At 39.9% G+C, this 25,953-nt stretch overlaps 1 protein-coding gene across 6 annotated transcripts in view; it reads left to right on the forward strand.

Moving 5' to 3' along the window:
• Positions 1-24,315, forward strand: part of rab27a (RAB27A, member RAS oncogene family) — a 131,116-nt gene extending 106,801 nt beyond the window's left edge. For all 6 annotated transcript variants that reach the window (XM_043677506.2, XM_043677504.2, XM_043677502.2 and 3 more), the window contains 4 exons: positions 7,257-7,342; positions 9,982-10,085; positions 12,580-12,703; positions 22,970-24,315. In XM_043677506.2, coding sequence (XP_043533441.1) covers positions 7,257-7,342; positions 9,982-10,085; positions 12,580-12,703; positions 22,970-23,171 — 516 coding nt within the window. In that variant the 3' untranslated portion in view covers positions 23,172-24,315. The remainder of the gene's footprint in view (positions 1-7,256; positions 7,343-9,981; positions 10,086-12,579; positions 12,704-22,969) is intronic.
• The last annotated feature ends 1,638 nt before the right edge of the window (positions 24,316-25,953 follow it).

Here is a 25,953-nt window from a genome sequence, read left to right on the forward strand (position 1 = left end):
CTCTGTCCATGTCCAAACTCTCCTTAAATCCTCCTTCCCCCATCATCCCTGGATTTGTTGACCTTCCTTGCCTCCTGATCAGTCCACCAATGCTTCAATTTCTAAAATTTTCAAATCTCCCTATGTTTGGACAGTTCACTGTCTCTAACTCTCTCCAGCCTCAGTAACCTTCTACAATCTCTTTGTTCCTTCAATTCTGACATCTTCTGCATCCCAGATTTTCATCACTTCATCATTTGAGACGTCTCCACAGCAGTTTAGATCTTAGACCTCTGAAGTGACCCATGACTTCATACTTTCCTTTAAGGTGTGCCTTAAGACTGCCACTCTGAATTAGCTTTTGGTAACTAGTTCTAATGTCACATGTTGTGCCCCAGCAGCAAGTTTTGTTGGATAAAGCTCCACTGACCTGTCTTGGGGAAGACTTACCTTGTTAATGCTACGAAACAACTGAAAGGAATAAAAAAGATGTTCACCATTGTTGCTTAGTTAATGATGGATGGAATGGGGATTAGTTTTCCTCTGGCTTGGTACCTACAGTAACCGACACACGGTGATTTTTTGCTCCAGCCTATTTAGTGAATGCTGGTGTACAGCTCCATCTGTTGGAATCATTGTGATTTGCAACCTTGCTTATTCCCAGTTTAAAATTCATGTGTTTTCTTCTGTTCTGTGGATGTGATGATTTCATATTTCACAAGTTAGTGATTTGAGGAATAGAATAGTTGAGATGCTGTCAAAATAATATTATTCTCTGAGGCATTGTGGATCTTTAAGGTTTTTAGATAGTGACATGTCTTGGTTTTGAAGTTTGAGTACAATTGTGTAAAGGCAAATTCTTTAGAAATCCAAAATGACTCTCAACCACAAATGATTGTGGAAAATATGACAAAGCCTTACCTGTTTGCTATCATTTTGTCTGGTCCTGAGTCATGTCAATGAGATGATGTGAGTCTGCTCCATGCAGAGAGCTCTGTTAGTACTACATGACAGCAGCTATCCTGCAGTTGTTTGAAAATCTTCCATCACCCCAACCTCCCTTCTGCTTTCCCTGTTCCAGTGACTAACGCTACTCCATTATGTGACCATGATTTGGGAGCTGGACAAGAGATATTTGTCCTGTGGGAGCTTCTCCTGCACCTACCACATCACAACTTCAGGAAAATTATTTTTCTCTCTAAAACTGATAAAGACAAACCTTTTCTTAGTTTGTTATACGAAATCTGCATCATTTTCCTGATCAACATATTCAGAGATGATCCTATGCACCTCTGGAGCAGATGGGACTTGAAGTTGGATCCCCCTGGTCCAGAGGTAGGGACACGGCCACTGCACCAAAGCAGCCCTTTGTCATTAATTGGTTAGAGTATTTTTGTGTGAGTTGGTGGTAGATGAAAGATATTCCAGGTAATTAAGCATTCACATTGCAAATCCAAGATGGAGAAAATAACCCTAAAATGACTGTACATCATCTTGAAGCTGGATGAAGTCTACAGAATGTGTTCCCATTGGGATCTGACTAGTGGTGCAGGAGTTAGGGCAACTCGTAGATTTGTGCTACATTCGTTTCCGGATATTAGTCTAGTTTGTTATGTTGAATAATACATTTATGTTTATGTAATGACTGCTCCGTTTTGGTACATTGGTACAGAAGAATGCTTTCTATAATTAGCCCTTTCTACCAATTAAACAGAGCAGCTCCTGCCTGTGCACTGGGGCCAAATGACAGCCAAAGCAAACTGTCCAAGCTGACAATTGAGTAAAGTCAAATGACCTTCACCACAGCGAATGCTGAATATCCTCTGCTCAGTTTTAAGGAGAAGGTTTAACTTTTTTTAAAATTGTGGTAGATTGCAGAAGTGGCTGAGAACTGAAGTTGATTTCCCCCAATGAAATCTGGATGATCTGCAAATGTGCTGGCCTTTGTCAAAGGAACCGCAGGTCCAGTGGATGTTATATTCTCATGTCATTAGCGCAGGGAAGTCAAGGGCTTTGCTTCAGTGCTTCCTGTTGAGAAATACTGAACTATTGCGACACCTTTTGAGGTTTCTCTCCAGATTTGGATTTGTGAATACAAATGTTAAAGTACAAGATACTGCCCTCCCCACCCCAATGTAGCCTATTTTGCTAATTCAGATGCCTGATAACATAGTCTGAGTTGAACTTCTAATACCTTCACCCAAATCAAATTAATGTTTTCTTAATGGGGTTCAGGAATTTGGACATGTTCTACAAATGATATTCTCTGAACTAAAGGCTTCGGGTTTGGTTGCTGAATAAATAAGTTTCCATTTGCAGTTCAGTGATGTTCTGTTGTTTTACCTGGTGGGTTGGCATCTCTCTTCATGGTTCCATCCATTTTTTTTTGAAACCATTAACAATAGCTTTGCCAATGGCTATTGGACCCTGCTGATCCATCTCCATGTGTGGCTCGCAGTGCTGCTCCCAATCCATTAGGAGTGAAGTTTTGTCTCCATTAGCTGTAATGTGATCTATGCGCGAACTGGTTTTCCAGATGGCCTAATTATAAGAGGTTTTCGTCTTTGAAACTTGTAATCATGCAGTGTACATTTTGATGAATACCTCAATTAAGATCATGTCATTGCCTTGACAGCTGCAGTCTTGTAGCACTGTGAAATCTGCTGTCAAAAAGATGCAATCCCTAATAAGTCAAAAGCTCACTCGAAAGGCATTTGCTGTAGTTCATGAGCTACCTGAGAACAAGTTCTGTTGAATCAGGATGTATTGGCCTGTTTTGTTAGTGTATCACTTTTCCCACAATTCTTTGGCCCAGAAACATTGCTTTAAATTTGATGTGCTCTGATTTTCTAGTTGATTGGTTCCATGTACAATTCTGTTTGAAGCATTACGGAATAAAAATATCACATGTGAGAGTGAAATGGTGAGGAAGTTGCCTTGAATGGAAAATTGTAACAATAAGGAAAGATTAGATAGCCTGGATTGTTACTTTGAAACATAGGCTAATGGGAGATTTAGTTGGGGTGTAAAAGAAGATGGTGCCTGGACAGCGTGGATAAGTGTAGGTCCCAGAATAATGTATTTCCTTTTAATATGAAAAGTAACCAAGGGGCATAAATTTGAAGTAATTTGCAGAAGTATTAGAAGCTAATTGAGAATCGTTTTCACATTTGAGGGTGGTGATGTTCTGGTACTTATATTCTGAAGAGGTGAGAGAGGCAGAAACGCTTAAATTTAAAAGAAACATCTAATTGGATGAGCATTTGAAGTGCATTGAAGTGTGAACCAAGAGCTGAAGTGTGTGATTCTCTTGTTATTTCGGCCAGTGTGGAGTCTGGCTTCCTTTGACATAATGAGTTCTCTAGGTTTGAGTGAGCTGCAAGAGGGGCGGAAAATAGTGTAGGCTGGATGCCTGAAAAAATGTTGTTGGATGGAAATTTGCTGAGGTCTGATGAGTTTGTTCCAATTGTATAAAATTTGTTTAAAATTGTAAAAAATCAGTACCTCCTGAACCACAGCTCCCTTAAAAACAATTCAATTTGGGTCATTTAAAATGGGGTCAACACTGGCAAAAATTTGGGAAGTACTGAGGGGTAGTTTAAACATTGTGTGAGAACCCAGACTGTGGTGTTTTGTTCCAGTTAAAACTATTGTCAGACATCACTGTCAAGTCCTGCTGTTTTCCTTCTGCCCAGCTCTCTCTGGTGGAAACTGTTCAAAATGGAACTAATGTCCTTTTATTGCTGTGTCCGAATTAGTGCCCTGAATTTTACTTGGTCACAAAACCATTGTACCTTCCTCAAACCTGAGCAGGCTACTTCAGATTTATTCGCACTTTTTAAGTGGCAACCTTATATGCTAAACGATGTACAATAATTGGTCTCATGTTTGACATTATTTTCCACGTGGTTGCCTATTGGATGGCTTTTGGTTTAAATTGAGTGTTGATTACCTCAGACTCATTTTAATGTATTGCCAGCACGTTGGGGATAAATTAGTTAATACCATCAAAATTAAGTCTCTGATCAGCTCATGGTTAACAAAGTCCATCTACAGATGTTAATATAGTTTCCTCATGTTTGCTGGCTCATTAGTTTCTCTCAGTTAAATGTTCTCATCTTATCATCACCATTGATCACAGACATAACCTTCTTGACAGTGTCGCCCACCCTACAAGTATTTAAAGAAAACCTTTAATAGTGATGCCAAAAAAATGTATCTGCCTTCTTTTCTGTTTTAAAATCTTTGTCTTGAGTGATGGGATGATTGCAGCCATCAGACTGGCTGACCACAGTGGAGAACTACGAAAGCTGACTGAAAATGTTTACAATTGTACAAGTCTGGCTCACTGATTAGGAAATCTGCCGTCTTTGCCTGGTTAGACCTATGCGAGACTCCAGACTTGTAAACAATGAGGTTGACTCTTAACTACCCTCTGACCAGTCTAGCTACTCCATTCCAGGCACTTGGGTCATGGACAACAAATACTGGTCTGTCCATCCTGTGTAAAGGAAATTATTTGTAGCATTTGGAACTGGAAGATTATGTGGGTGAATAATCCATTCAGGGTTTTCCCTAGAAACGTCTTTAAAGGGGCCATCACTTCATGGTGTTTTTAGATTGCTTGATCTTATTTGTGTCTTTGAGATTATTGTACACATTCTCTTGTGCATTTATCTGCAAGGCATGTCTATGTCTGTCCAACTTTGTCTATTGGCCCCTTCTGTTACTTGCTCTCTCTGTTAGCTGCTCTTTTTACAACATAATCATTTAAAATGGTGGAGCAGGTTTGCAGGACTACTTTGCCATCTGCTTATATTTCTGTTATTTTATATTCTAAACAGAAAGTACTGCTGCCAATTCTACTCCTCCTCAATTGAGGGTTATTGGTGCTACAATGAAAGTGGAGCACTCGTTACCTTGCCAGAAATGCTGGGCCCAAGTGGAAGTGGCTAACAACCCTTAGCACAAGTCCTTTTATTAGAAACTAATGGTCTTGTGGACGTATTTGAAGAGAGGTGATGGAGTGAGCGCCCACCAGTTACATTCGCAGTCTGCTATCAGACTTTAAATGAAAACAGAAGGTGCTGGAGAAACTCAACAGGTCTGGAAGCATCTTGGAGAGAGAAACAGTTCAGGTTTTGAGTCTGATATAACCATTCAGAACCCATCATACTCATAAGCAGAGTCCATTGTTGGGGAAAGAGTAGATGGGATATACCCATGTCTGATTTCCTTATTAAGCACATGATGTGCCTGAACAGCTGAGGGAGGCTATGCCTTAGTTGATCTGTGCCATTCACGAGGAGGCAGGTGGATTTTATTTTATTTTTTACTTAATCTGTTCAGATGTGTTATGTCCCAACTCTAAAGTAAGCTGGACTGGCTCAGAGGCACTTCCACTGTGGGCATGTACAAGCAGCCCCAAATCTAGGGGAGAGGCAAATGAACCAGGAGTCTCTCAGTTGTCACCTGTCCAGTGACCCTGCAGGAATTGCCTGAATCTGAAATAAGGGCGTGGGCGAAAACTGAGTCAGCCTTGGCTGTTCCTTCCCTTCAGATGAATCACATCTTTTGAAGTACCAACGAAATCATAATGCAACATAGATGCTGAGCTTTTTTTTTGTTCAGCATTACATCACGCATTACTTTTTACACATTACACATCCAGTCTGAAATAAAAACTCAAAAGTAAGTGAAACTTCAACACTTCATTCTAGTAACTGGGCTCCTGTGTATCCAATCTAAAGAGATTTCAGACTGTCCTTTTGATGGCTTAATGGGCTGTGGGGAAAGAGAGATATGGAGACTAACACCCCTATTCATTTATAAAAGGAGAATGAATACTGTAGTTTTAGGTGCATGGACCAAGGTCTTGTTAGTCCAGCAATTATTGCCCATTCCTAAATGCCCAGAGTCTGCAATAAGTCATAGGGTCATACAGCATGGAAACTGACCCTTCAATCCAACCAGTCCAAACCAAATAGAATGGGACTGTTTTGATTTGTGTGGGCAATAGCATGTGATTCAGCTAATGGCTGCAGTGCTGTCTCTAGTATTTTCTGCTCTGCAGTTTGAAGTGCTATCATTAAAGAAATTGACTTTCTTTGTGGTTTAATAGTTGTCTGTCTTGATTTCACACAGCGAATTATTGTCTGATTACACTGAGAGCTGTTTTTGCTGACTTGTAACTGCTTAATTCTTTCTTGTTACTGCATTATTTCCATTATCTCTGACTTTTTATTGTAGCCACTTATTCTCACAGTCAGTACTTTTTTCAAACCTGGAACAGTGGTATTATCATTGGACTGTTAATCCAGAGACCCAGGTAATGTTCTGGGGACCTGGGTTCGAATCCTGCCATGGCAGATGGTGGAATTCAATTTTTAAAAACAAAGTCTGGAATTAAGAATCTAATAATGACCATTAATTGTTGGAAAAACCGTCTGGTTCACTAATATTCTTTAGGGAAGGAAACTGCCATCCTTACTTGTTTTGATCTAACTATGACTCCAGACCCACAGCAATGTGGTTGACTCTTAACTGCTCTCTGGGTAATTAGGATTGGTCAATACATACTGGCCTAGCCAGCGATGCACTCCTCCCATGAATGAATAAAGCCCCCACCATTTTCCAGCTCCTTTTCAATTCCAAAGAAGAGATGCGAAACATTAACAGAGCTTCTTTTTTCACAGATACCTCCCAACCTGCTGAGTTTCTCCAGCACTTTCTGCTTTTATTTCAGGTTGCCAGCATCTGCAGTATTGCATCTTAAATGAGGAAAGTCTGAAGTTACGTTTATCCATCCTGGTTGTGTGGTTGGTTGTGATTTTGAAGTTGTGACTGACGATAAAGATGGGGAATATCCTGCTCAGCGATAGGGCCTCTCTCACTTTAGACCAGACCAGATGCAGCAAAATATATTCGAATGAATTTGTATGTTTTGTAGAACACCTTTGCTTTATAAGAATGTTGGAAAGAATCCCACCAATTCACCACTGTACATTATCAAATATAGCCCACATGCATACTTCACACCTATCGGTGCCCCACATAAACAAATATTGACCTTGAAACTTTTTGTTTTGCAAAAGTAATGTAATGTTGTGAACACCCTTTTATTCTGAAGACAAAAAAGTCAACTTAAATGAGCTGACATTTGGACAAAGATTGGCTATGTTTAACCTCTGACCTCATTACAAGCTAGTTAATGTGCTTACTGCTTCGCTGTTGTAACCTAAGTTTGTTTTTAAGGGAATTTTAATTTTTTTTAATAGGTTTACAAACCCACTGGCCCAGATGGTAACACAGGAAGGGGACAGAGGATACACCTTCAGCTTTGGGACACAGCTGGTCAAGAGAGGTGGGTGCTTTTCACTTCCATAGAATTCCTTCAGTACGGAAGCAGGCAATTTGATCCATTGAGTCCACACCGACATTCCCACCCACTCCCATCTCCATCCCCCTACCCTATCCCGGTAACCCTGCATTTACCATGTCTAACCCACCTAACCTGCACATTTTTGTACTGTGGGAGGAAACTGGAGCACCCAGGAGAAAGGCACACAGACATGGGAAGAATGTGCCAACTCCACACAGTCACCTGAGGCTGGAATCGATCCTGGGTCCCTGACACTTTGAATTCAGCAGTGCAAAACACTGAACCACTGTGCCACCCCACCTAGAACATAGGAGCTTGGGTAGACCATTCACGCTGTCCAGCAACCTGGTCCTGGCTGATCACCCAACTGAGTCCCCTGTTCCCACTTTCTCTCCATACACTTTGATCCCTTTAGCCCTAAGAACTATATCTAACTCCTCCTTGGAAAACATTATGTTTTGATCTCAGCTGCTTTCTGTGGCAGGGAAATGAGTCTGGGTGGGTTACACTTCAGAGGGTCGATGTGGACTTGTTGGGCCGAAGGGCCTGTTTTCACAATGTAGGGAATGTAATCAGTGGTTCCAATGTAGCAGCATCTCATAAACACAACCTTGGCAAAGGCAAATTCAGTAAAACAGATTTGATCACGGTTATACCCAGTCCAGGAGAAAGGAAACATTGAAAGAATGAATCTAGCAGCTCAGAGCGAACTCAACCATTTTGCAGCAGCAGAGAGAGAGCAGTATCTAGCTGCTTCAAACCCCAATTTTAACAACTGACAGCAAAAGCTAAAACCCGGGTCTGTGTTAACCTGACTCCACCCACCTATTTTTTTTTTGTCTAATTTTTTTAAAAACCCAAGCTACTTCCTCTGTTTTCCATGGAGCAGATACCTCGGCACCAGGTTTACAACATCTCTTCATCTCTTCCCAAGGGAACCAGGGCAGAACAAACTTTTCTTAAAGTCACAACTTGTCACAATTGCAAACATCATATACTTGTTCAAAAAGGTTGGAAGGATATACCCAGCAATTACAAACCCATCAGCGATGAAGACGGCTCGAGAAACAATTATTTGGAAAGAATCAGTAGTTTGATGGAAAAAGATGGTGTGTTTAGAAAGAACCAAAAGAATTTCAAAGGAGAGTTTTTTTTATGTTTAACCAACATGTTGGAAAATTTATAAGGAGCAACAAAATGGCTCGATGAGGGTAATGCTGTTGAAGTGTATGCATGTATCAAGTGTATTTGATAGAGAGCCAACTTATAGATATAAGAGAAAAGAATAGGTCTTGGAATAAAAGGAGCAGTTCCAGCGTGGATAGAAAATTGAGTGACTGGAAACAGTACATAACAATACATCATATGATCAAACAGAGTCAGTATGGCTTCATGAAGGGAAAATCATGTCTCACAAATTTGCTAGAATTATTTAAGGAGGTAGCAAGCAGGATAGATAAAGGTGAAGCAGTGGATGAAATATTTTTGGATTTTCAGAAGGCACTTGATAAGATACCACATATTCGGCTACTTACTAAATGTTGGAAGTACTCATTAGCATGGATAGATGATTGGTTAATTAATACATGACAGAGAGTTGGGGTAATGGGCACTTTCAAGATGGCAACCTGTAACTAGAGGATCAGTGCTGGGACCACCATTATTTAGAATACACATGTGACTTGGAAGAGGAAAATGAATGTACTATCGCCAAGATTGCAGCTGACACAAAAATAATATGGGAAGGGAAGTGATGAGGATGTCCCAAGGAGTCCTCAGAAGGATGTAGCAAGGTATAGTGAGTGGGCAAAGTCCTTGCAGATGGAATATCATGGGGAAAAGGGGATAAGTAAGAGGTTTTACACTTTGGTAAGAAGAATAGAGGAGATGAATGTAATTTACATGGAGAAAGACGTTGAGAAATGGCAGAACAGAAGGATTTGGGAGGCCTCGCACATGCATCACAAAAAGCTCGCATCCAACTTCAAAGGTTAATAGGGAAGGTGAATAAAAGGTTGTTCTTTACTGAAAAGGGAATCGATTTTGAAAGGGAATAGATTTTAAAAGGAATAGTTTGTGAATAAAATGCTGGAAACCAGCGAGAGATTTCCAGAACACAGTTATCACTAAAGAAATCTCTAACTTTATTGACTTGAGGGATTTAGGGTGAGAGGGAAAGATATGAAAGAGACCTAAGGGGCAACATTTTCACCAGAGGGTGGCATGTGTATGGAACAATCTGCCAGAGGAAGTGGTGGAGACAGGTACAATTACAACATTTAAAAGGCATCTGGATGGGTATATGAATAGGAAGGGTTTAGAGGGATATGGGCCAGGTAACTGGCAAGTGGGACAAGATTGGTTTGGGATACTGGTCAGCATGGATGAGTTGGACTGAAGGGTCTATTTCCGTGCTGCACATCTCTATGACTGTATGATGGAAGTTCCTCTCAAGTGCTTTTACTTTTCCTGTTGTGAAAAATAAAATTTTGACAAGTACAAACAAAGCTTTTTCTCATTTATCAACAATAGTTGGTTATATAAAAGTTTTTTTTTCTATTTTGAGGTCCAGTGAGGTTGAATTATAATCGATTTTCTTTTTTATCCCCTTCATATTTCAGGTTCCGCAGCTTAACAACTGCCTTCTTTAGAGATGCAATGGGCTTTCTTTTGATATTTGACTTGACAAATGAGCAAAGCTTCCTCAATGTCAGAAACTGGATAAGTAAGTTCAGCTGCAAGTGTCAACTATTTCTGCTGCTTCAGCTCAAATATTATTTTATCTTCTTTGTTTTGACATGGCTGATTGAATCTCAGAATGTGACTGCGCACTGATGCAGAGCTGATGATCCAGCTGGGAGAGCTTGACCTTGGTGGCTCAGTGGTTAGCACTACTGCCTCACAGCGCCAGGGACCTGGGTTCAATTCCACACTTGGGTGACTGTCTGTGTGGAGTTTGCACATTCTTCCCGTTTATGCGTGGATTTCCTTCGGGGACTCCAATTTCCTCCTACAGTCCAAAGGTGTGGAGGTTAGTGGATTGGCCAAGGAAAATGCAGGGTTATGGGGACTGGGTGGGATGTTGTTTGGAGAGTCAGTGTGAACTCAATGGGCTAAATGACCTGCTTCTACACAGAAGGGATTATATGACTCCTACTTGCATGAGATCAGCTAGATTAACAATGGCATGATCAAGACCACTCCTCCTGCTAACTGTAAGAGAATGCGGACTTCAAATTGAGATACTGCCATGTTCTTAAGTAGATGGGAGGGAAGAGAGGAATCTCCTGCATTCTTACAGAGATCTCCGGTTTCATTTGTATTTTCCAAGATTGGCATGTATAGGGTCAATAGTCAAGGTCTTTTTCCCAAGGTGGGGGAGTCCAGATGTAGAGGGCATAGGTTTAAAGTGAGAGGGGTCAGATTTAAAAAGGACCTGAGGGGCTTTTTGTTTTGACGCAGAGGGTTTTGCTTGGATGGAACGAGGAAGTGGTGAAGGCTGGTACAATTAGAACATTTAAAAGGCAACTGGATGGGTATATGAATAGGAAGGGTTTCGAGGGATATATGTCAAGTGCTGGCAAATGGGACTAGCTCAGATTGGGATGTCTGATCAGTGCAGATGATTTAGACTGAAGGGTCTGTCTCCATTCTGTATGACGCTGGCTCTGTGACTCAATCAGCTGTTATATTTTCAGCAAAGAATCACACATTTTTAAGGTGAGAAGAGAGAGACTTTAAAAAAAGACATGAGAAGCATTTTTTTTACACAGAGAGTGGTTAGCGTAAGGGATAAATGGCCAGAGGAAGTGGTGGATGTGGGTACAGTTACAATGTTTAAAAGACATTTAAATAAGTACATGAATAGGAAAGGTTTGGACAAATATGGGCTGGGCCAGGAAGATGGCACTAGTTTAGTTTGGGATTATGTTCAACATGGATTCGTTGTACTGAAGGGTCTATTTCTATGCTTGTTGACTCTATGATTCTATGAATCAACGTTTCAGGACTTGGTGAACTTTATTTATAACAGAAACCCTGATCAGTTTATCAGTCCGTCGGCATATTTTATATATTGCCTCAGCTTCAGCTATTTTTGAGAGGAGGAACTGTCCTATGCAGCGAGAGCAGGCAAATAATATAATAGAATTCAGTGTGGAAACAGGCCATTCAGCCCATCATCTCCATACCAACCCTCTGAAGATCATCCTACCCAGACACACCCCTCCATCCTTGCATTTCCCCCATGGCCAATTCACCTAACCTGCACATCTATAGACTGTGGGATGAAACCCACACAGACACAGGGAGAACGTACAAACTGCACACAAACAGTCACCCAGGACTGGAATTGAACCCAGGTCTCTGGTGCTCTGAGGCAGCAGTTCTGACAATTGAGCCACCATGCCACACCAGGTTGAGTTTGGAACAAGGACACATAATTTTAAAATAAGAGGGATGCCACTTGGATCCAAGATGAGGTGAATTTGTTTTCCTCAGAATTTTGAACCTATGGAATTCTCTACCAGAGAGGACTGTGGAGGCTCAGTCTTTGAGCATTTTTAAGGTAGAGACTAATTACCAATAGTGTATACAGGGTTATGGGGATGAGTTGAGTAAAAGGCATTGAAGTGTTCGATCAGCCATGATTGTACTGAGTGGTGGGGCAGGCTCTATGGACTGAATGGCTGCTCCTGTTGCTATGTGTTAATGATTTAGCCTTTTGTTTCTGACTGGTGAACAGTCTTTTAATGAGAAGGGCATCTTGACGACAAGCTACAGAATCCCAGAAGCCTCAGGGCTCAGCCTCAGCTCTTCTCCTTCAGTGATCTGGAACCTACTGAGATTTCACAATCTTCACAAGTTTTACAATCTAACATTTGAAGATTTAGTGAAAGTCAGGAGTAAACTGTTGTGTGGCTTGTTTTTTTAAAAGTAAAATTGATCTCTGGTTCAGGTGTATTTTTTTTAGAAATGAAATCAACTTTCAGCATTGTAGTACCTTATCTCAGCATAATCCTCTCCTGGGCGTTTCTGGGTCATTAGAGGAGATTTGCTGCTGGTATTATCTCCAATCTCGTGTTCCTTGTTCTGGTCAATGCCTCACTTGCAATAGCTATTCTTGAGGGATTGTGATGTTTCATATTTTAACAGTGTTATCTTTTCATAAAAAATAGTTGTGTGTGTCTTTCTCTCTTTTGATAAATGTTTCACTCCAGGCCAACTCCAGATGCATGCGTACTGTGAAAATCCAGACATTGTATTATGCGGCAATAAATGTGATTTAGAGGATCAGAGAGCTGTAAAGGAAGAAGCAGCCAAGGCGTTGGCAGAGAAATATGGGTAAGTGTTCTCCTCCCAAGCAGTAAAATGTTTGACATTTATCTAATGGAAAGATGTTATGTTCATGAGTAAATTTTATTGAGTCAAATGTGGCTGCAAATATCCCATAGGATTATCTCGAACAGTGTGTTCTGAAAGGCCACTGTGGTCATATTTGCAAGTCAAATAGCCAAGCACAGCAATGTCATACATGTCATAGGTATGGCAGTTACATAAACATTTTTTTTCCTGATTGTGCCAGCCAGTCACATTTAAATGTCTGAAAGGATTGTCCACTTTCTTGTTAATTGCTTTGAAGAAATTATTTTTAAAAGTGGAAGAGGAGAATTTGTTGCAAAATGGTGAGTTTTTTGGGTGGTTCAGAAATGTACAGGTCAAATTATATTGCGAGGCTGGCTGTTCTGGAACTCACCCTGGGTTTTTCTCAGTTCTTGATCGCACAAGTTGGTTTATGTTTCTGTCCACAAGTCCATTGAAGTTGGAGCAACCATTACTCAAACCAATTTTATTTAAGAGCACATATTGAAATAATTTCACAGAGGCTAATAACCTGTCACCAAGTCACTCTTTATTTACACATGGAGGATCCTTGACACTGACCCAGCTCCCTCAGAGCCAGCTCTCTGTGAAATAACCTCTGACACTCCCGTTTATAATCTGTCAGCCGTCGTTCCTTGATTGGACCAGGTTAACAGCTCCAATCAGGGAACTCATATTCTATGAGGTCTACCTAGCTGACCTTGTTACAAACACTGCCCATTTGAAGTGTTGCAGCTTGTAATGATGTTAAGTGGTTGGTATTCAACTTGCATCATTCAATACTAAAGTCCTTTCGAGACAGGAAAAAAGTGATTTTTAAAAAGGAAAGGTATCAACCTAAAATGGCTCCATGATTATGTGACCACAGATGGAGGCAAGCTTTGTGAAACCAGTGAAAGATATATAAAACTTGTCTGCACTGAGATTACCTTTTCAAAGGCATTGAAACAAATTATGTCAGCATCAAGAAGTTTCTTCTAATTCTTTCTGTTTTATTAGGAGGTAGTAAATTTTTTTTAGCAATTGGCTCTTTCATTTTGGTCTGGTTCACTGTGTTTTAATTGAAGTATGATAGCTGTGTGCTGAAAAGAAATAAAATAAATTGGAGTAACTGATTGATTAGGAGAGTGTTAATAGAGGAGAGCTGATTTTCCGCTTTCCTTATTGTTCATAACACTGTTGCTACTGCTGAGTGATTCATTATCATTGAAAAGCAGGGTGCTAACCATTCACTCATGTTATACCTCAACAACCTGAGCTGTGACCTTTTTGGTGATAAAGTCAGCTATCGGATATTTTTCCAGTGCTCCAATTCCTATCGAATAGATAAGGATATTGATCAGATGTATCATTTTTTAAGTTTGTTATTGGAGTGGAATGTAAACGTGGAATAGAATGTATTGTACATTTTATGAATAATACATGGCTTGCTAGTTTTATAGTGAAAGAACAGATAACCTGTGCTGCTGACTAATCAGTGCCTGCTCCTCAAGCTTTTCTGTTGAGATTTATTCAGTGTTTCTTGCCTGTGTGGGCTGGAAGTAAAGCATAGTGTAATTTGTATTTGAAAGGAAGGTGATCTACGTGCTGAGCTTGTATTGAATGAATGATTTTTTAAACAGAATACCTGAAATGTTACTGCGGTGCGAATATTGTAGTATTTGACTTTGGCAAACTAGTCTTTGCAATCCTGCTCTCACTGAGGAAATGGCTTTTTACTGGCCTTTTGGGAATGGTAGAGTAGAATTGAATGCCTTTTACATTTGGTATTAATATCTCTTTCTCAACATTGGGTGGAATTGCTGTTTATTCCACAATTTGTTGGAGGTTTTCAGTCATTACTATAATCCTACAAGAGTCGAGAGTATGGTGCTGGAAACGCACAGCAGGTCAGGATTCCTGATGAAGGGCTTATGCCTAAAACGTCGATTCTCCTGCTCGTCAGATGCTGCCTGACCTGCTGTGCTTTTCCAGCACCACACTCTCGACTCCAGCAACTGCAGTCCTCACTTTCTTCTATAATTCTACAACAATGCTCTGTGCTCAGTAAAATCTATGATCACTATGATGTAAAGTAGGAATGTTTTCATGTGCACGTACTGTGTTCTGTTTTCTCTGTTCCTATTTCTAAATTGGCCCGACACTGACATGGGGGAGAGGAATGATTGTATTGACTGAAGGATATCATGTTGGTTCTCTCTTTTATCAATTCTCCAATAAATAATACAATTTGTGAAAGGAATACGGGCAGCATGGGAAATGGTGAGTGTGGGGTTTGGGTGTTTTGAGTCATTGGGATAGTATGCTGTTGTGCAGTAGGTTTGAGAGGTGGACTTACACCAGTCCAGACTTGGGAGATATTGTGAAGAGACCCAGTACTTTCTTGCAACCAGGAGTCCAAAGTTGCTTAAAGTTCACTTTGGTCTATCAGCAATTGTTATTGGATGTGGGGTGGAGATTTAAGATCTCTCACTGGAGAGGGTGGGGAATAGAGCATCCCTCTTGTCAGGACTCGAACATTATGTAACTGCCCATTCTAATGTGGATTTTTAATGGAAAAACCTGAGGACTGTACAATGTTGTATTTCTGAACAATGCCTGGATGAAGGACCGGTGATGTAAATGTTGGTTAGTTGACAGGAGTGAGTCTCATTGGTTGATTCCAATTTGGACATGATTTTGAAATTCTTGTCATCAATCTCTGTTTGAAAATTCCACCAACGGTGCACTGTAAAAGTTCCCTTGGTATTTGGTGTTTTTAAAGAAATCCATGCTCACTAATAGTGGAAATCCGAACTATTGTAAAAATGGTTTCACATTCCTTGCCACTTATCAGCCTAAATTTGAATGTCATCCAGGTCTTACTGATGGCAGTGTACACTGCTTCAGTACCTGAGGAGTTGCAAATGATGCTGAACATAGTGTGATCATCAGTGAATATCTTTTCACCTATGATGGAGGGAAGGTCATTGAAGCAGCTCAATTTGATTGGCAAAGGGCACAACTCTGCAGAACTCTTGCAGTGATGTCCTGCAGCTAAGAAAATTGGCCTCCAACAGCCACAGTCATCTCCCTTTGTACTAGATATGATCCTAACCAGTGTAATTTCCTTTTCCCCTATGGTTAATATTGACTTCAATTTTGCTTCTTGGTGCCACATGCTGATGTCAAGGGCAGTCCCGATCAGTTTTTCTCTCAAATTCAACTCTTTTCTCCATGATTGGACCAAAATGATAATGAAACCTAGAGTCATTTCGCTCTGGCGGATTCAACAGGATGTTGAACACAGGACAAGGTTTGAGAACTTTTACTAATGAGACGCATTTCAGTAATATTTGATGTTATGAAATTTACTTTATTTCAATTTGCACCCCAAATTTGAAAATATGAACAATATACATTTGGGAGCACTTTAAACCTCAACAGAATTAATAGTTGCTGGAAAGAAAAGGAAAGAATATATTGATAAATGCTTGATGATTAGAATTGTGAATACAGACTTACAATGCTTAAAACTCACTTAATTGGAATTAATAATTTGCTGTTCTCTGTCTGAACTGAGACTTTGATTTATAAAGTCCATGTGCAACACTTTGCTACAAACCTGAACTGATAACAAAAGGAGAATAGCTGAGGGCAAAGAGTCTCATGTCTTCTTTATTGAGGAGTAATTATAGAATATTTGTAAAGTCCTTGTTCAGCTTTGAACTTTTAATAGCTTTGGTTGTGTACATTAAAAAAACTGTAAATGGCATAGGAAAGCATAATTCATAAAATATTAGCACAATGCTGTTCGCATTTCTAAGGCTTTAATATGTGTGCATATCTGCTAGTCTCCTTTGACAGCACCGTCCAAACCCACAACCACCACCATCTGGGAAGTCAAGGGCAGTAGATACATGGGAAAACTACCATCTGCTAACTTCCCCCACTTTCCCACCCCAACAAGCCACTCACCATCCTGACTTGGAAATAGATTGCTGCTCCTTCAGTGTCATTGGGTCAAAATCCTGGAATTCCTTCCCTAACAGCATTGTGGGTCTATCCATAACATGTGCCCTGCAGCGGTTCAGGAAGACAGCTCTCCACTAGCTTCCTGAGGGCAACTATGGATGGGCAATAAATGCTGGGCCAGCCAGCAATGCCTATGTCCCATGAGTGAATTTTAAAAAAAGATGTTTTTATGATTTTATGATTTTATTGAATCCAATTTATCCCCAACTTGGGGTTGGGGATATGTTCTTCAGCTCCTGAGGGGATTTTCCTGAACGTGTACAGTGTTAACAAGAAGATAATTCATTAATACCTTTTAAAAAAAAATTAATCTGTAATTTACATTTTGCTTGTTTCATGTGTACAAGCAAATTATTAAAGTTTAAATTTGTAGAAGAACTTTGTAAACTTGAAAGAAAAACCTGTATTTCATTTTCATGACACTTCCATTTTATTGGATTGACATAAAGGCCCACGACTGAGGAAGCTGAAAGAGAATTGATAGTGAAACTGTAACTGTTAAATAATTTTTTTTTTGGAGATTTGAAGTGATTAAACATGACAATTTACTGCAAAGTGAATTTACTGTATTATGATTAAACTGTTTGCAATTGCAAAAATTGGTGCCTCCTCTAAATGGATTAGACATGATTGGATTAGTGTTTTACAAAAAAAGAACACCAGATCAGAATTGGCATGCCTTGAATATGACTGCTGACTAAATGTTTTGCCTGTCCTATTGTATTCCCAACATTTCTATATGTTCTGATGAAGAAAGGTTACCAATAGTTATGAGGAAGTGGAGAATAAATTCTTTTTTTCTTTTTGCATTCCCTATTGTATAGAATCTGGGCAAGTTTGTAAAAGGCAAACCAGTTACAAATGAGACCACTTTCATGATTTTTGTACCAGCCTCTTAAAGGTTCATGGCAAATGACTACAATTATCTAGAGAAAGGAGAACAACACGTTTTGCTGTGGAAGCCATTCTCCGATTATGTTGGCCTCAGAACTTCCTGTCTAGCAGGTGGACAGGTCTTCTAGCCAAATATTGAAATATTTTCCTTCATTGAATTTCAGTTACTGCTCATCCCCACATTTGATTGTGAGAGTTGACCAGGCATGCCATCAATGTGGAGAAACTGGAAGACATGTTAATGTTCTGGGCAGTTTGTAAGTGCAAAGATTCTAGTACAGATAAAGTATGTAATCATTCAGGATGTAAAATAAGAGGCCCAGGTTTCAAGCTAGCTATGATCAACAATAATGTTTTGATTAATCCAATTACATTTTTAACTTCAATAGTTGCTTCAACTGCATGCAGAGAACCAATTTTATAAACTTGTTCTGTGCAGAGCAAGGTGCTGCAGCTTGTCATCATTAGATGTGTGTGCGTAGACACAAAAATATATGTATGTATGAATTATGTGTCTCTGTGTGTGTATGTAAACTGGTAACTTTGAAAAGGAGTCCTTCCTCAGTCCAAGTGGCTACCTCATCCCACCCGTCCTCTAATTGGAAGGGGAGCTTTGTTCTGGGCTTTTAATTGGTTTTCTATGATTAAGGGTAACTGAAAGGCAGTGAGGTTCTGTTGATAATGTCATGTTGCTACACCAGTTGATGATATGGAGTCAATGAGAGATTTCTTTCTAAATAAATTCTGACCAGTGACTGCAGAGGATTTGAAAATCCCTTTGCTGAAGAAGATAAATGTATCAGAGATGAGATTTGTACGTTTAGCCCATCAAACGTTTTCCTCAAATCCACTAACTCCCATTCCATAGCATCAAACTGCATTTTAAATATTTTATATACTTTATCTCTGCTATCCTGTACTTTATTTCAACTATTTATCACCTGAGTATTGAGCAGCAATTACAGTGCTGCAAGCTTTAGCTAAATCTATTTGACACTTCCATTCCACAATGGAAACTTGATGGAGGATTCCATTTGTCTCAAACAGAAAGACAGCACATGAGCAATTAATCCAGTGGCTGTTCTCTGGACTGGCTCCAAGATTCCATCCTCTTTCGTTGTCCAGCTCTGGTCTGACAGAAATGATTAATGCCCTGACTAGAGCATTTCTTCAAATGAGCAAGGTATCCTTTGACTTCCCACTCTGGTTTGGGGTATGGAATTCTGTCTCGTTTGCTTTTTAACTGGCTTTGCCATGTTGCCCATAATGAAATGGCAATTGCAAAGACGAAACCCCAGTGCAAAACTGGTTGCTGATTTTTAATGGGAGTGAGCAACTGACCGACAAACAAATGTTGTTACTATCGGAAAAGTGGAAGGAAGAACAACCACAGAGTTTGAAGCCTCAACTTCCCATGAATGGGGTATGTGCGGAATACTTCAATGTGTCTTTGCTTCCAATAATTGCCGAGGCGAAAGGAGCATCCGCAGAATTTAATGAATTGCGCTGAATCACTGTCCAGGAGCTGAGGATGATATGAATCAAGAATTGGAAGAGGAAATGGAAAGGGGATGGGAATGAATTGAACCATCATGGAAGATCTGGATTAAAGTACATCACACTCATCTAAATGATGTTACTTGTTCAGGAGAGAGAAATTCTGTTCAATTCCAGCAATTACAGCAGCTGGCATAGCTCTCAGGAGAAATAAGCAAGGACTGAATTGAAATGCGCCATACTATTCAGGCGTATTATGTATGGTTTGTCTAAAACTATATTGCCAGAGCTGCAGTATCTATAATGAGGTGTGATCTTGTACAACTCTTGTTTCTGAAATTCCAGTTCTCAAAGGAGCCTTTACTTTTGCATTGCCCTTTTTATTAAAAAAGGAACATTAAATATTTGGTTATTGCCTCGAGGTTAAGGAATGGGGCACTTAAAGCTGCTGCAATTCTGGGGAATAAATCAGATTTGTCACTGAATCAGTTCAAGAGTTCTGACCTGTTTGAAAAGCTGCTGCAGTGAAATGTGAATTTCCTTTAAATGAGACTACAGGATGATATTGTGCAATATTTTATCATCCCTAATTGAATGTCACACGTAACTCTGTAGTTGAATGTTGCCATTTGTTTTTAAGGTTCATTGTCTTTTTATTGCTAGTTTGAGATTATACTTTATCCATCAATATAGTGTATTAATCAAATATAAGCATGAATGTGTGAGTGTTTGCTTGCTGAGAAGGCTGTATAGCTCAATACTGAGCATTACCGGACTAACTATGGCAAGAAGCCTCTGATCAATCCAAGAAAGTGTACAATTTGGAGTAGATTAGATTACTTTACTTAGATTTGATTACTTACTTACAGTGTGGAAATAGGCCCTTCGGCCCAACAAGTCCATACCGACCCGCCGAAGCGCAACCCACCCAGACCCATTCCCCTACATTTACCCCTTCACCTAACATTATGGGCAATTTAGCATGGCCAATCCACCTAACCTGCACATTTTTGGATTGTGGGAGGAAACCGGAGCACCCGGAGGAAGCCCACACTGTCATAGGGAAAATGTGCAAACTCCACACAGAGAGTCGCCTGAGGCGGGAATTGAACCCAGGTCTCTGGCGCTGTGAGGCAGCAGTGCTAACCACTGTGCCACCGTGCTGCCGGTAGATTTAGAATCACTCAGGCTCTGGAAAATTCAGTCAATTGTCACCGTAATTATTAAAATAGTTCAACTGAGGTATTGTGTAATGCAGAAACAAAGGGTCAATTCCACAAGCAGATGAAGTCTTTCTAAACTGAGGTTTGCACCTTTTATTGCACGCTGTGAATGAAATCCCTTCCAGCTGCGAATCACCCTTCCTAAGAGCAGGAATAGTTCAAGTGCTCCATGAGTCTGTGTTGCTATTCAGGATGATGCTGGCTGATCATCTGCACTTTCCACTTGCTCCCCACATCCCCTTATTCACAAACATCTCTCTCCCAACCTTGGGAAAAAATTTCCACAATGGAGCATGTCCAACCCTCTTAGGCCAACAGATTGTAAAGATTCTGAGTGAAAGTTAATCCAGTTCCAATTTTAATTCCAACAGTTGCTTCAGTTGCATGCGGTGCACCTTTTTTATACCCTCAAAGAGTGAAGAAATCGCTCTTCACCTCCATCTGAATTGATCGACACCTTATTCTGAGTCTGTGCCCCTGTATTCTAGAGCTCCCAGGCAGAGGAAATTAACCTCTGTCTATCCTCTCACAATCTTTAATGTTTTGAGCAGATCATAGAATCCTTACAGTGTGGAAGCAGGCCATTTGGCCCATCGCGTCCACATCGTTCTTCCAAAGAGCATCCTACCTCAGAATCACCCTGCTCTATCCCTGTAAAACTGCATTTCCCATGGTTCATCCACCTAACCTGCATATCCCTGGACTCTATGGGCAATTTAGCATGGCCATTCCACCTAACCTGCATATTTTTGAACTGTGGGAGAAAACTGGAGCCCCCGTAGGAAGCCAGTGCAGATAATGGCCAACCTCCATACAGTCTGGAATCGAACCCCTAGATCATCTCTTGATTTTCAAAAGAACTCCGGCGAGTATAGAACCAACTTATTCAGCTTCATCCTGCAAGACAATATTCTCCTTCCAGGAACCAATCTATCCTTCACGAGATATGGAAAGCACACAGGATGTGATCTCAAGGAGGAGAAAATGAGGACTTCAGATGCTGGAGATCAGAGTCAAAAAGTGTGGTGCTGGAAAAGCACAGCTGGTCAGGCAGCATCTGAGGAACAGGAGAGTCAATGTTTTGAGCTTTAAACTCTTATGAAGGGCTTATGATCGAAATGTCGACTCTCCTTCTGCTTGGATGCTGCCTTACCAGCTGTGCTTTTCTAGCACCACACTTTTTGACTCTAAGTGTGTGACCTCAACAAAGCCCAATTCAACTATAGCGGGATTTCCTTACTTTTGTACACCAGTCCCCTTGCAACACACCATTTGTCTTTCTAATTGTTTGTTGTAACTTGTTGTCAACTTTGCTTCTTGCAGAAGTGCACCCAAGTCTCCCAGAACACTTGGCCTGCTGTGTGATATAATGCATATTGTGTGTCCACCTTAACTTGATGTGCTCATTGAAAGGCAGAGTTTATTCTGAACCATATTCTCAGACTAAAATGAAGATTTATTTTACAAACAAGAGCCTGTAACGTTAGCAGTGACATAGGAATCCAGCCAATGTGTAACCACGTCATTGCTTCACTTGCATAGTACCTAAAGTCAGATAAACTTTTAGTTGAAACTTGGGTGATTATTGAATCCATGACTCTATTCTTTGTAGAATAATCATTGTTGTAGGGTATGTTGTACTCCAGGGCTACACTCCGTTGTGGGGCTGTTGTTTCCTTTGAGGCACAGCTTGATAATCCAATGAATTTTACACCATGTTAGGCAATGGAGGCATCACACACTTAAAAGATGAGAGATAAACTGCAGAGTCCTGACAGGATTAGATGAATGTCTATATTTCCTCATTGACAGTTTTGTATTAGGTGCCAGCATGGACTGGGTTGGGAGACCATTGTTCTGAACATTTTTCACTCCATTTTCTAATTTATTCCTAAAATCTGCAATGCTGGACTTTTTACTTCTCTATTTTCTGAAGAACTATAACAAGTTGTTGTACCTAGGGACCTTTCTACCTATGGTGGTGCTGTAGGTGGCAACTTGTACATTTTTCACTGCACTCCTTTGAGTACGTGACAATAAAGCTAATTCCGATTCTAAATTCCACCTCATCAAGGGATAGACTCATTGTGTAACAGTGTGAATTGTGTACAGGTATTAAAAGAAGGAACCTGTTGAAAAATTAGAAATCTCTAGACTGTTTGGAAATGGTTCTTGGTCCTAGATATTTTTATATGAACCAGTTCAGAAATGATATAATACACCTCTGTAGAAGGTGGGATTTGAACCCAGGCCTTCTGGCACAGATATAGGTGCTTGCCACAAGATCCCTCTTAATTCCTGCTTCTATTCATCATTCATGACGTTATTTTTTGGTTGGCCTTTGACTATCTTGAACTGTTAGTGAGTTTAATGTCATTTGAGATAGTGGTAGCTCATGAAGAAACACATGCTCTGATGCAGTTCAGCAACATTAAACCCAAAAAGGATTTTGTCTGATAGTAACGCTAATAAATTGATGATGTTGGTTTTATTAATATGTCTAAAGGCTTTAGTATTACAATATTTGCTGGCTTACACTCATTATGCGCAGTTTCTGTCTTTTCATTTATATATTGCTGACAACCTACTTTCTTCACAGACTACCCTACTTTGAGACAAGTGCAGCAACAGCATCCAATGTGAATAAAGCAGTGGAAACTCTGCTGGAGCTCATCATGAAGCGCATGGAACGGTGTGTGGACAAATCTTGGATACCTGAAGGGGTTGTAAGGTCCAATGGCCATAGCTCCACTGAGCACCTAAATGCAGCAGACCCAGACAAAAGCAAATGTGCTTGCTAGATTGACCTGTGGTGGAAACCTTTTATTAATAATTAAGCTAAACACTTTTTTTTCTTAAAACCCAATGCATGCCATCCCTTCCCAAAGCTAATATTTTGGTATAATGAGAATAAATGAGCAAATTACTTATTTGTGGACTGTCTAAAAGAAAAATACAAGAGGTTTTTCTGATGCCTTGTGTGAATTAGTGTACTGTTCTGTTTCAACAGGAAGTCAGGGCAGACTGAGTACCAGCAGTAATTTTATTCTGGGCTGGTGCAAGATCTCGCAATTATGATTGACAGCTAAACCATTGCAATTAGTGAGTACCACATGGGTCAAGTAGTGGCAAAAATCAGCAGCCAAAAACTAATCAAACACCCAATGCTGAATTTTATTCCCCCTCCCCCATACAGCTCACGTTTTAAATGGGTCTTCGGGGTACATCATATATTTGTAATCTCTCTTCTTTTTCCTCCCTTTTGTTTAAAATGTTGGGGCTTCTTCTGAAAATACAACCTTCTCACTTGGTGCGGGATTTATTATTTATGGTTTCAGTGCTAATTTCTGGTTCTTATGATTCCATTAAACCATATGTAGACAGACAAATTGTGTATTAGGCTTTTTTTTTCTCCCCTGAAGGATTGTTTAACTTCATTACAGGTATGTGCCTAAACTACTACTGGTGCATTGTCAAATTTTTACACTGGAGTGATGCCAAATTGTTTAAAATCTGCCAAACACTTGATTGAAAGATTAGATTCCAGATGGAGTTTATTTAATAAACTTCTCCTATTTAATGAAAACATATTTACCTTTTTTTTTAAGGAAAAAGAGTAGACTTTTTATTTGCTGAGGTATTTGAGTTGATTTGGTACATGTTGGGTTACTGAAATAAAGGTTAGCAAGCACTTTAGTAAATGAGGAACAGGGGTCTGATTCAGTGTGACAAATCAATGTGTACTGCAGTTCAGAATTTCAGAAATACTAAATTGTTTCCATTGCATTAAAAGATTCTGGAATGTAGATGTAATTAGATTTGATACAAATTATTGTATTTTTCTCGATGTATCTGTTTACAATGCCATTTTAAAGAAACGTCTTGTTCTGAAAATACTGTCAGAATATCCTTTCTAATAAAATAAAATCCCCTCGTGGTTCTGTATTTTGGTTTGTATGTGCTTGAAATGATAGTGTTTGCATAATGAAGTTGAATGTAATGGAATTTAATGGAGAGGAATGAGAATGATTCCTCTTGCTCTCCTGTACTCTGCACCATCGGTATATTGCAATGTTCCCTCGTTGTGAGTGAACTATAACATTCACAAATGTAACCATGTTTCTCCTCTTGTCATTTATTGCCCTTACTCAAATAAAGGACACAGAACAGTACGGCACAGGGACAGCTCCTTTTGCCCACCATGTCTGTGCCAACCACAATGCTATTCTCAACTGATCCTATCTGCCTGCACATGGTCCATATCCTTCCATTCCCTGCCTGCTCATTTATCTGTCTAAGTGCCTCTTAAACATTGTGATTGTATCTGCTTCTACCACCTCCCCTGGATCTTGTACATGATGTATTAACTGATCTGCTGAAGCAGCAACTCATTGACAATCATTTGAATATTTGATCCCCTAATGACTATATTCCCAAATGCACCACATAGAGAACAGTGTTTGACCAGATAATCAGAACAGTAAAGGGCAAGAAAACCGAGGTTAAATTGCTTTAAATTTTATTGTTGGGGAAGAAAAGCAAAACAGCAATTCGGCTTGGTCCTAAGCCCAACCATGTTCAGTTGCTTCCTCAGTGACCTTCCATGGATGAATGTACCTCCAACAATGTTCAAGAAGCTTGACACCAAAGCAAGCCATACATTTAGTCACCCCAGCACTAATGGTCAGTACCAGCAGTGTTTACTGCCTTCAAGCTGCGCTTCAGAAACTTGCTAAAGCTCCTGAGACAGCACCTTCCAACCCCTTTACTATGATCCAGACGGACAGCAACAGATACATTGGAACACCATCATCTGAAATTTCTCTCCAGGCCACTCTTGCCTTGGAAGTATATTGTCTTCACTGTCACTGGATCAAAATCCTGGAATTCCCTCCCTAACAGCATTGTGGGTCAGCCCACAGCAAGTGGACTGCAGTGGTTCAAGAAAGCAGCTCACCACCATCTTTTCCGGGACAATTATGGATAGGCAATAAATTATGGCCCAGCCAGTAGTGCCCACACCTCATGCGTGAATAAAAAGAAAACATTTATATTCTATTAAATTCCTGAAAATGCTAATTATGAAATGTTTCAGTTGACCAGTTATTTTGGAAACTGTTGAAAAATAACTAACACTTTGTTCTGAAACAACCAGTAGCACTATATTTTATCACACTTCCTTTTTGTTCTGTTGGTTAACTTAAAGGATTAGGTAAAAAATGATTCATTGTAGCTCATCAGTGTAATTGACAAATTATGTTGTAATTTGTCTGGTGGTAGGAATTTGGATTCTATTCTAGACACCAGAGCAAGAATAGCAAAAAAGATAATCAATTTAGTATGATAGCTAACAAGGTTTACTGGGTATTAGAAATTGACATTTAACGTTTCCATAGTTGAGGAAAGGCACAATACACAAATTCAATGTGCTGATTCGTTTATCTCGTGGATCCAGGGTCTCGTGGGCTGTTCTCTTAGCTGATTGAATTTGGTTTCTTGGCTCATGATACCCTTCACGGTGGCATTTGACCAACTTAACTTTAACGTGTACAAATTTCTTTGCAGCTTTAATATTTCAACTCT

The sequence above is a fragment of the Chiloscyllium plagiosum genome, unplaced genomic scaffold (assembly GCF_037043375.1).
Source record: "Chiloscyllium plagiosum isolate Xiang-an unplaced genomic scaffold, Cpla_swu_hap1 HiC_scaffold_39, whole genome shotgun sequence".
Lineage (NCBI taxonomy): Eukaryota > Metazoa > Chordata > Chondrichthyes > Orectolobiformes > Hemiscylliidae > Chiloscyllium > Chiloscyllium plagiosum.